Source organism: Sus scrofa, chromosome 9 (assembly GCF_054392235.1).
Source record: "Sus scrofa isolate SSC_HxYL_T2T_F1_AM1 chromosome 9, Sscrofa_HxYL_maternal_Yorkshire_Landrace_v2.0, whole genome shotgun sequence".
Taxonomy (NCBI): Eukaryota; Metazoa; Chordata; class Mammalia; order Artiodactyla; family Suidae; genus Sus; species Sus scrofa.
Window position 1 is genome coordinate 126,536,968 of NC_139391.1, and position 12,035 is coordinate 126,549,002.

The 12,035-nt window shown below is 35.7% G+C and overlaps 1 protein-coding gene across 9 annotated transcripts in view; it reads left to right on the forward strand.

The window, feature by feature from the left end:
• The window catches only part of CEP350 (centrosomal protein 350), a 155,478-nt gene that overhangs the window by 120,509 nt on the left and 22,934 nt on the right, over positions 1-12,035 (forward strand). For all 9 annotated transcript variants that reach the window (XM_084977816.1, XM_021063750.2, XM_084977819.1 and 6 more), the window contains 3 exons: positions 3,076-3,287; positions 5,584-5,728; positions 9,827-9,987. In XM_084977816.1, the coding sequence (XP_084833942.1) occupies positions 3,076-3,287; positions 5,584-5,728; positions 9,827-9,987 (518 nt within the window). The remainder of the gene's footprint in view (positions 1-3,075; positions 3,288-5,583; positions 5,729-9,826; positions 9,988-12,035) is intronic.

Below are 12,035 nucleotides of genomic sequence, written 5' to 3' on the forward strand. Positions count from 1 at the left end.
TTCGAAAGTCAGTGATACAGTGAGATACCACCTCACATCCGTAAGGACGGCTGTTTCCCAAAAAAAATGTTGATGAAGATTTGGAGAAATTGAAGCCTTTGTACAGTGCTGGTGGGAATGTAAAATAGTTGTAGCTGCTATGGAAATAGTACAGCAGTGCCTCAAAAAATTAAAAATAGAGTCACCATATGATCTAAAAATTCCGCTTCTGAATATATACCAAAAAGAATTGAAAGCAAGTTCTCAAAGAGATATTTGTACACCCATGTTTATAGCAGCATTATTCACAATAACCAAAAGATGAAAGCAAACGAAGTTTCTATCAAATAGATGAATAAACAAAATGTAGCATATACATACAGTGAATGTTATTTAGCCTTAAAAAGGAAGGGAATTCTGGCACGTGCTAACATGGATGAATCTTGAATACATTGTATTCAGTGAAATAAGCCAGTCACAAAAGGGCAGATATTGAATAATTTAGCTTATATGCAGTACCCTTGTAGTCCAGTTCAGAGAAACAGAAAGTAGAAGGTTGAGGAGAGAAGAGAATGGGAGGAGTTATTATTTAATGAGCATAGGGTTTCAATTTGGGAAGATGAAAAAGTTCTAGAGAAGGAAGTGACGGTTATAGAACAATGTGAATGTACTTAATGCCACCGAACTATACACTTAAATTTGACCAAGATAGTAAATTTTATGTTTTATACATATATTTTTTTCATCTTTTTTTTTTGTGTGTGTGTGTGTGTGTGTGTGTCTTTTTCTAGGGCCACATCACGGCATATGGAGGTTCCCAGGCTAGGGGTCGAATCGGAGCTGTAGCTGCCGGCCTACGCCACAGTAACACAGGATCCGAGCCGTGTCTGCGACCTGTACCACGGCTCATGGCAACACTGGATCCTTAACCCACTGAGCTAGGCCAGGGATCGAACCTACAACCTCATGGTTCTTAGTCGGATTCATTAACCACTGAGCCACGACAGGAACTCCATATGTTACATATATTTTACCACAATTTTAAAAAATAGATCTTTTAAAAAGTCAGAATATAGGAAAAGGTCTAGAAAGACATTTACCTTTCCTACCTGATTGACATTGGTTTACCTTTGAGGTGTGGAAATTGGGCAGATGGAAGTGGTTGGAGATGAGCATGTGAAGTAATCATTGTACATCCTTCTGTCCTATTTGAAGTTTGTTTGTTAAAAAACTACTTTCTTGTACTACTTATTTAATTTCAAAAATAAGGGAAAGGACAAAAAATGAAGATTTCCAAAATGAAATCTGCCGTAAAGATCAGATTGATGGGGTCCCCATTGTGGCTCAGCAGTAGTGAACCCAGCTAGTATCCATGAGGATGTGGATTTGATCCCTGGCTTTGCCCAGTGGGTTAAGGATCCGACATTGCCGTGAGCTGTTGTGTAGGTCACAGACATGGCTTGGGTCCTGTGTGGCTGTGGCTGTGGCCAGTTGCTGCAGCTCTGATTCAACTCCTGGCCTGGGAACTTCATATGCTGCAGGTGCAGCCCTAAAAAGTAAAGAAAGTAAAACCCCCCAAAAGTAAAGAAAAGAAAGACATCAGATTGGAGGAGCTTTGTGGTTCTCTCTCAAGAGGTTGTGGTACAGGTGAGGTTCATCTTTTTTTTTTTTTTTTTTTAGGGACCATACCTGCAGCATGTGGGTGGAGGTTGCCAGGCTAGGGGTTGAATCTGAGCTGCAGCCACTGGCCTACGCCACAGCCAGAGCAACATCAGATCTGAGTCGTGTCTGCAGCCCACACCACAGCTTATGGCAATGCTGGATTCTTAACCCACTGAGCGAGGCCAGGGATCAAACCTGTGTCCCCGTGGATGCTAGTCAGATTCGTTTCTGCTGAGCCACAATGAGAACTTCAAGTTCATCTTCTTTATACAATTTTTATTTTGTTTGAACTTTTAAAATCAGTATATGTTGCTTATTGAGCAAAAATAAAATATGTTGAAGGGCTATAAAACAGAAATGTAGAGGATTCTTCTGTTCCCCAATACATGAAATTAAATCATTTTCTAAACCATTTAAAATTTTACCCACATTCTATCTTGGAAAAGATGAATATTCATGAGGATTTTTAGAATTCCTACATTATTTATTCAACCATTCTGATTATACTACACATACACAATGTAAAAATATATTTTAAATTTTAAATCATCTTTGTTTATTAAAGCAAAACATTCTTTGGGGTATAGGAAGTTCTTTTGTTAAATGAATTTATTTTACAGATTTCAGGCCCAATATCATAAGTGACATTTTTGGAATTGAGTATATCAAGTGTTGTCGTTGGTATTGATACAAAGTGTGATATAACCTAATCCCATGGAGCATTATATCCATAGTGACAAAGTAGGAAAGCAGTGTACATTCTTCAGATTTACAAGTCTAATATCAAGAATTTTTTGTTTAGTGTCAAGAGTATTTTTTTTCTTAGAGGAGGCCATAATGGACGGGAAATTCCAGAGGCAAGACAGTGCTACAAATTCTGAAAGTACTAAGTAAAATTCATAGTGTATCTCCATCGAAGCAATTCATTCATTTTTATTGCTGTGTAGCATTTCATTTTATAAGTATACCACAATTTATTCATTCAGCTTTTGACTATTATAACAATCCTGCTAATAACTGTGCATGTTTTCTGCTGCATGTATAACAGATTTCTCTGGGAATGTATACTTAGGAGTGGAATTGCCAGATCATAGAGTGTCTCATCTTTGCCCAATACTCCCAAATGGTTTTCCAAAGTGGTTGGACTAATTTCCATCCTACGTGAAGATATCCAGTGCAGTTGCTCTACATCTTCACAGACATGCAGGGTGTCAGTTGCTACCATTGCTGCTTACATATTATATAATATAATCCTCTCAGTTCACATCAGCCCATATTCTTAGACTAACAGATGCTGTGGTAGATGAGATTCATTAAGTGACGGAATTAAAAATCATATCTAAATGACACTAAAAACAAATTTTAAGTGTAACAGATGAACATTTCCCTTGACCAAGATTGTATACTTTTTCTTGTTTTCACCCTGTCTTCTAGAAATAGTGAGTGAAATGGAATCTCCAGTACCTTCCTACTCGCATCTACACAGTGAAAGCTCTATTCCAGAAGAATTGGGCAGTCCCGCTGCCGAGTATATACCATCTGAGTCTATAGTTCAAGAGCAGCCTGAGAGTCCAGATCACAGTGTACTTACCGAGGATATGGTTTTTTCACAAGAACTGGAATCTTCTACCTCTCCTAGTAAAAATGTAAGTTATTGTTTATTTATATCTTAAGGCTTCTTTAGAAAAAAATCTTGTCTGAAAGGTATATTATTAATAGTTATATTCTTGCTATTAAGGACAGCATAGACTATCACCCATACCTGTAACGTACAGTACATGACATTTGAGTAGAAATAAAGCTTTTCATTGACTACTGAAGATCTATAAATATATAAATTTTAGCTTTAATGGCAGTTATAAAATTATATGCTATTAAGTTTTTAATATTTAGGGGATAGCTACTTCAGTAAAAATAATATGTGGAACAAATACAAGTTCTTATTAAGGTCTGTGTTTTGTCATACAGTAGAAACAATAAGACCTTAATCCGTACTGGTGAGCCTTTTCTATAATTTGGTTAATAACTCTGTAAGTCTTTATCAGAATAGAAGTAATGGTTTCTTTCTTTCTTTCTTTTTTATGGCCGCACCTGTGGCATATGGAAGTTCCTAGGCTAGGGGAGTCAAATCGGAGCTGCAGCTGCCAGCCTATGCCACAGCAACGCCAGATCTGAGCCACATCTGCAACCTACACTGCAGCTCATGGCAATGCCAGATCCTTAACCCACTGAGCACAGCCAGGGATTGAATCTGCATCCTCATGGATACTATTCAGATTCTTAACCCACTGAGCCACAATGGGAACTCCATGGTTTTATTTCTTTAAGGCATATCTGGAATGAATAGAGAATCTAAATTAGACTAATGGTCACTATTAGAATAAAAAGGTTTTCCACATTTGTCTTTAATTCTATACATCAATTAAAAAAAAAACTCTCTGGTAAAAACTTAAACTAGCAACTTTTTTCTTTTTAAACTTGATTTTATAAAGTATATGAGAGGATTAGCATAACAGTATTAAATATTATAGGTGAACACAAACATTATTAAAGCCTCTTTGTGTTTAAAAAAAGAATCTACCTCAATTCAGAATGGAACATATAAGAAAATCAAAGCTAATGTGTCTTAAAGTTGCTTTTATAATTAAAAAGTAATACTGATTGAGTGCTAACTTCCCAAGTGCCAAGAAGTATGCTAAGTGCCTTATAAGTAGAGTATCCCAACAATAATACTTTTTTTTTTTTTTTGATCTTTTGTCTTTTGTTGTTGCTGTTGCTATTTCTTGGGCCGCTCCCGCGGCATATGGAGGTTCCCAGGCTAGGGGTCTAATCGGAGCTGTAGCCGCCGGCCTACGCCAGAGCCACAGCAACACGGGATCCGGGCCGCGTCTGCAACCTACACCACAGCTCACGGCAACGCCGGATCGTTAACCCACTGAGCAAGGGCAGGGACTGAATCCGCAACCTCATGGTTCCTAGTCGGATTCGTTAACCACTGCACCACGACGGGAACTCCTCTTTTCAGTTTTATTGACATATAATTGACACACAGCACTGTGTGAATTTACCATGAACAGCCTAATGACATACAAGTATTGTAAAAGGATTGCTACAGTAAGTTCAGTTAACATCCATCACCTCCTTGGGAGTTCCCATCGTGACTCAGTGGTTCACGAACCCAACTAGCATCCATGAGGATGTGGGTTCGATCCCTGGCTTTGGTCAGTGTGTTAGGGATCCTGCACTGCCATGAGCTGTGGTGTAGGTCACAGATGCGGCTTGGATCCTGAGTTGCTGTGGCTGTGGTATAGGCGGGTGGCTACGGCTCTGATTTGACCCCTAGCCTGGCAGCCTCCATATGCCACAGGTGTGGGCTCACAAAAAAAAAAAAAAAAAAAAATCCATCACCTCCTATAGTTACAAAAAAAAATGTTTTCCTTGTGCTGAGAACTTTTAGGATCTGCTCTTTTAGCAACTTTTAGATATACCATACAGCATTGTTAACCGTAGTCATCATGATGTATGTTATGTCCCTACTACTTGTATGTCTCATAATTGGAAGCATATACCTCTTGACCAATTTCACCAGTTCCCCCCCTCTCCTCCCCACCTCTGGTAACCACAAATCTGATCTCTTTTTCTATGAGTTTGGGTTTTTTTGGATTCCATTTATAGGAGAGGTCATATAGTATTTGTCTTTCTCTGTCTGATTTATTTCACTTAGTACACATAGATATTTAAAAGCATACTTTCTATAGCCTTTTTTCTGTACCTTTAAAAATGAGATCCTTTGTATGATTTGCAAACTTGTTTCACTTTTTATTTCGTAAGTTATTTAAAACTCCTTGTAAACGTTATCTTTAACTGGTTAGTATTTTGAATTTTAAATAGAATTTTACAACTATCACAAAATAATTCCCATTTGATTTTCTGTTTGCACAGTCACCTCCCAAAAGCTGTACACCTGTGTCAAAGCAGGAGTCTAGCAAAGCAAGTCACAAGACTGGAGGACAATGTCGTCTACCAGTCAAGTCCCATCAACACTGTTATAGTTGGTCTGATGAGTCATTATCTATGACACAGTCAGGTAAGACTAACAAGGAGGAGCTCATTTCCTTTGCAGTATATTTGAATTCCTCTTTAATAAACTTTGTCTAACTATATCTGGTAAAGTGTTATTCTTTGTTTCATTTGTAAAGGCTTTTTTCTTGCCAAAATTGAATCATATGATTCTTTGCTTTTTGTTGATCATTATATTCCTAATTACGTAAAATATGATAAATCATTATATTCTTGGGTTTTAATGGAGAGTCATTTATTTATCAGACATTTGTTGAATTTTTTCTGTGTGTTAGGCACTGCTTATGTGTTACCCTAGTGCTCTGTGTTTCAATTTGTCATACCAGACAACACATAAATTGTAACCAGACTTTACCCAGCATGTCTCCCCTATTAGAATTTAAACTGCTACAAAGGAGAGTCTATATTTTGTGTCAGCCCCCAGCAGGTACTTTGCATTGCCCATAGTAGACATTTATTAAGTGTTTCTTGAGTGATTTAATGATGACTGTGAGAGAAACAAGAAGTGATAGAGCAGGAGAGCCTAAGTTTCAGAGAAGGAGCGGTAAAGAAGAGACTGCACATGGCAGTGGGAAGCATTATCTGTTCTCCCATAACCTGTCTTCTACTGTAAATCTCTGTAGTAATATATAGATTTGAAAGAATGAACAGCCTTTACACTAAAAGACTTGGTTCAAGGAGTGGATCTTGGGAGGCATATCTAGACAGACAGTGTTTGGTTTCCAGAGGATTCTGAGGAAGATTAATACCATACTGAGTATATGTCTCTTGAACTCATTTTCAGTTTTCTTTTGAGAATAGGCATTTAGTAAAGGAAAAGTCAAAAATATTATTAATTTTTTGATCTTTGACCCTATTCTGTAACCTCTTTGTTTTCAGCATTTTAAACAGTAGTAAATCATGATGTTTTCCCTTGCCATATATAGATCTCCCTTATTCTTTGAATAACTGCATAATATTTCAAAGGGTAGATATGCCATTATTTATTTAACCATTTTCCTAATGACAATCATATAGATTTTCTCAAATTTCTCAAAATTTCAAATAATGCTATAATGAACATCTTTATTTTTATATATTCCTGTTGAATATTTCAGTAGGAATAAATTCTTAGAAGTGGAATTACTGGATCAAGCCAGTTGAAGAATGTTATCTGCCCTACTTATCTGTTGAAAATGATTAATATTTTTATATATTGCCTTTCATGTACTCTGGTGAAAAGTTACTGCCAGTAGAGTAACGTGTCAGTGGACCTAAACTTAGATACTTGGAAACATGGGTTCTCATCTTAACTCAGTTGGTGATTTTCTTCAAATGTCCGTCCCATATCAGATAATCTTCTGTATCTGTAGGAATGCAGTAATATCTTAACCATCCTTGCATGAGTTATGCAGCAAGGATTAGTGATAATATTTATAAGGTATTGTTTATTGGTAAAACATTCAAGTAAGAATAGCTCTAGAAAAGTAGCTCTGAGATTTCTCAACTTTAGACACCATCTACCTGTTCATGATGGCATCATTATTATGCAGTATTTATGGAAGTGGTAATTCAGTCAGCATGTGTCAAATAGTCAGAAACTTAATTTTTGATTAAGTTACTCTATCTTGATGTGTTTCAACAAACTGAAGTATCATTTACCTGCCACCTCTCCTGCCTCCCACCTTCCAAAAAACCCTATAGGTGAGAATTACGTAAAGACAGTATGTTCATCTAGAGAGTTGCCTGGATAAAAAATAAAATTTCTCAAGATTCTCTTAGTTATTACTGATGATAAACACTATGTAGTAATATTAGATTGGGGCAGATATAAAATGTATTCCCATTCACTCTCATAGACTTTTATTTAATCTCTAATTACCCTTCATTTGTACAATATTGGTTTCTTTAATATATAAAACTGTAAACAGTTCCCAAAGTCTTTCATCTGAAACTTGAAGTTTCTCATAATCTGCTCTCAAATCTTTATGATCATAGATGATAAAGGTATTTTTATTTTTAAAAATAACTGCTCACATATCTAGTTTTAAAAATACATTAATTTAAAATAATCATTTGGGGAACAAAAGTGAAACTAAGTCTGTGGGAGTATAATGGTCTCCTGTAAAGTGTTATCAAAGTAACACCTAAATTTTTAGAAGCGCATGAAGCCTATCAAGCTAAAAGTATACACAGCTTTAGAAGGCAGAAAGGTATGGGTTTATACTTCATTCTAGAAGGATTATAATTTTTAGCTCAGCCTGCAGTCCTACTACCCCCAATTGTTATACTAGAATTACCAATTGAATCACTGTAAAGCCTACCACTAATGTTCAGAGACTTTTAACTCTGAAACCAATTGATTATTTTCTTCAAAAGTTAAAAGAAAGCATGAGGAAGATATCCTATTCCTCATGCTTTCTTTTAATTTTTTCCATGCCTTTTTATAGTAAATATCCTCCAACTTCTGATTCCAGAAGCCACTGATCTCTTTTCTGTCACTATAAATCATTTGGCCTTTTTCTTTTTGGCCATGCCCCTGGCATGCGGAAGTTCCGGGACCAGAGATGGAACCTTTGCCACAGCAGTAGCCCAAGCCACTGCAGTGACAATGCCAGATCCTTAACCTGCTGTACCACAAGAGAACTCCTTCTTTTAATTTTTTTTAATTTAAATTTTTTCTTTTAATTTCTTCATATTCTCTTCTCACTACTACCTTTTTTAGCTTTAACCCAAAAAGTGTTCTATAAAATATGGCTACATAAAAGTGTTTGTTTTATGTGTACTAATACTACTGCCAATTATGAAGCTTTATGGTATTCCACGTACTGTGCTACATGCTGTATATACCTTATTTAATTTCCACATTAGTATTCAAACATCTTACCAATTATTAGTAGTAGATCCAGAGTGGAAAATGGCCTTTATTATTACTTCATATTATGAATATTGATCAATAAATCATGAAGTTTGGCCATGCTAAGGGCTCAGTCTGATGCCCCTCCCAATAAAAGATGGGTATAACTTTTCTTAGGTTAGCATTATCCAGGACATTAGTTAGGACATCAGTCAGTTTTCCTAATGTAACATTAGTCCTAAATTAGGACTTGGGTTTCATTCTTCTAACCCAGATATTTAGATCACATTTCAAAAAAATACTATTATTTACTGAAAATAAATTCTGTGACTAATTCTATGCAGTTTAATCTGAAGTATTTGAAAAAAACCTGGTTGTTTATGGTATAATGTTATGGTGTACATCTGAGTCTTCAGATTATATGCAATAGTATTTCTCTTGTAAGACTATTAAATGTCTCACTCGCCATTGGTGTATGGAAATAAAACTATTGTGTTATTCAAGGAGATGTAAGGAATAGTCATTTTCATTCTTTGTAATTTCCATGTGTAGCAAAATAAACAGTATCTTTAAATGATACTCATTTTCATAAGATGTGCATGATACAATTAAATGTCTTTTTCATTATTTTGCTATGACTGGACACCTGCTTTGTATGTGCACATATATGTGTCTGAATTGTTGGGAAGAAAATAAGATTTGTCTAGCTTCATTCAGTTATTTTAAATATTTTAAGAACTTCCAAAGAAAGGTTACTGCAGAGTATGTTTCTTTATAATTTTTTTCTTTCCTTGTATGTGATAGTAAGATGTCAGCTGATGCCTCAAAGTCTAAAGCAGTAAAATTCCAGTTTGATTTTAATATGACTTTAAAACTATCTGTAATAACCAAGAGGAAGTGCAATTAAATAGGGCTATGTTGTCACCGGGAAATAAACCGTTACAGAATGTGCAAATTTTACTAACCAAAGGTTTTTCAACTTCAGTCTCTTTATCTTATCAAGACAGGGTACCTTGAGAGTTATTTGCATTTTCAAATAGTGCGGTTAGAAAGTGAAAATGAATAGGAAGACAGATTTAGGGAAAAATAAATATGGAAATAAATAGGAAAACAGATTTAGGGGAAAGGATGCAGATCACTAATTTTTTCAGAAGCTCAAATTTTGATATTTTAGATATAAGGTTGACTTTACATTGGTGTTTTTTATTAGTAGTTACTGACTTCATTTTTAAGTTAAAATTAAATAAAAAGATTTTATATCTCTTTCAGAAACTACATCTGATCAGAGTGACATTGAAGGTAGGATCAGAGCCCTGAAAGATGAGCTGCGCAAAAGAAAATCAGTTGTGGACCAGCTGAAGAAGGAACAGAAAAAAAGGCAAAAGGAAAGACTAAAAGCCCAAGAAGCCAGTCTGATCAAACAGTTGGAGGTTAGACATAGGATGAAAGGGGGTTTCATATCAAGGCTAATGTATATGTGACTGTTTTTAGTATTGTTAATAAAGTAATGGATTAGGATTTTTCACTCTGTTTGCCACGTTTAACCTAAAAGATTTAGGGTTTTTGTTTTTTGTTTTTTGTTTTTTTTTTTAAGAAGAAAAAAATCTGAGGCTATCTAAACAAACTCCTACTTGAAACATTAAATATTAAATTAAATGTTAAGTATTAGATCAAGTATTAAAGTAAATAGTATTCAAGTAAGGTTTTTTTTCCTAAATAAGAAAGATTAAGACTATGAAAGAAAGATTGATATCTGTGTCTTACGCAAAGAGCCATTAGACGAATAATCTTAGTTATTGGAACTGTTACTGCCTTTTTTTTTTTTAAATAAGCAGCATGATGTTTCATGCCACACAACTTATTAGTATGACTCTGTACTATTTGAATGGCTCCTAAATAGTAACTAATTTGACTTCCCTTCCAAACTCTAGCAACCGTCCCTGATTTCTGCCCCAGTCTGGAAGCCTGGTTTTTATGTTTTCTTCAATCTGTTTTCTCCTATCCATTCAGTCACCAAATCCCATTGGTTCTTTTTTTTTTTTTTTTTTTTAAATAAATCTTCTTGCTTGTTCCTTTCCATTCCTACTACCATCAGGCTATCTGGGGCCCTTGTGACCTCTTTGGGGCCCTTGCCTCTGTTGTATGCGTAGCCTCTTAAATCTCCCTGCCTCTAGGTGCTTCCCTAGAACATACTTGCATTCTGCCAACCTGGTGTTCCTATACCACTTTCATTATAGAATTGGTCTGAACCTCTTACATAAGAAACCCTTCTAATGGCCTCACCAGAGATCATTCAGCTTCTACCCATATACTTCCAATAATAACAAATTTCAGATTTTCAAGGCAGCTGGTTTCACCGTTGGACTGTAGGTGCTTCAGGAGTTAAAAAACTCATTATGTTTAGCCAAAATTTCTGGGTTTTTAATTATCCTGTGTGGTAACACCAGACATATTTCTCCTACATTTATTAATTTAATCATCAGATGTTCAGATACCTGTTTATGTGCTAGGAACTCAGCTAATTACTTTTTCATTTTACCCTCAAAGCAGCAAGGTGTGGATATCCTTGTTTAACAGGTGAAGAAACTGAGTTTCAGTGAGATTAATGATATCTAGAGAAACACAGCTCACATGTGTTAAAAGTAGGATTTTAGTCTGGCTCGGATTCCAAATTCTGCACCCTTATTACCATTATACTACACTATCTTCCACATAGAAAATAGACCTGCTAACAGATGTGGAGAAGATAGTCATTTATACAGGTACACACTACAGAGACGGGAACAGGAATTGTAACTTGCTTAAATGTTTAGAAGTAAGAAAAGTGGTTCAGATTCAGTGGCTATGGAATTCCGTCATGGTTCAGCAGTTAATGAACCCAACTAGCATCCATGAAGACACAGATTCTATCCCTGGCCTCACTCAGTGGGTTAAGGATCTGGCATTGCCGGGAGCTGTGGTGTAGGTCACAGATGCAGCTTGGATCCAGAGTTGCTAGGCCAGCAGCTGCAGCTCCAATTCCACCTCTAGCCTGGGACCTTCCATGTGCTTCCCTTAAAAAAAAAAAAAAAAAAAAAAAAGATATGTCAACCAAAAAGATAGCTAGAGAAGTGCCATATGGATCCCTCTCACTCAACATTTTATTAAATAGTTTAATTAAAGATAAAACAAAGTTCTTTAGTTAGATTTTACAGTTGTAGTATATGGTAGAAAAATGTATAATACATAGCCGTTCATATGAAAAAAACTTGTGGATTTTATTTGATCACATTTTTAATTAAGAACCGCACTCATTATTAAGTACAGCTTTCAGGTCTGAGAAGTCATAGTCCTCATATATAGCTAGCTAACCAGATCATCTAGCTGTTGTATATGTTTAATACCAGAAGTTACTTTGGCAAAACATTGAGAATTTGGAGGAAGGTAATATAGATGGTAATAGTTATAAAAATGGTGATTTTAGCCCAAGTCTTAAATG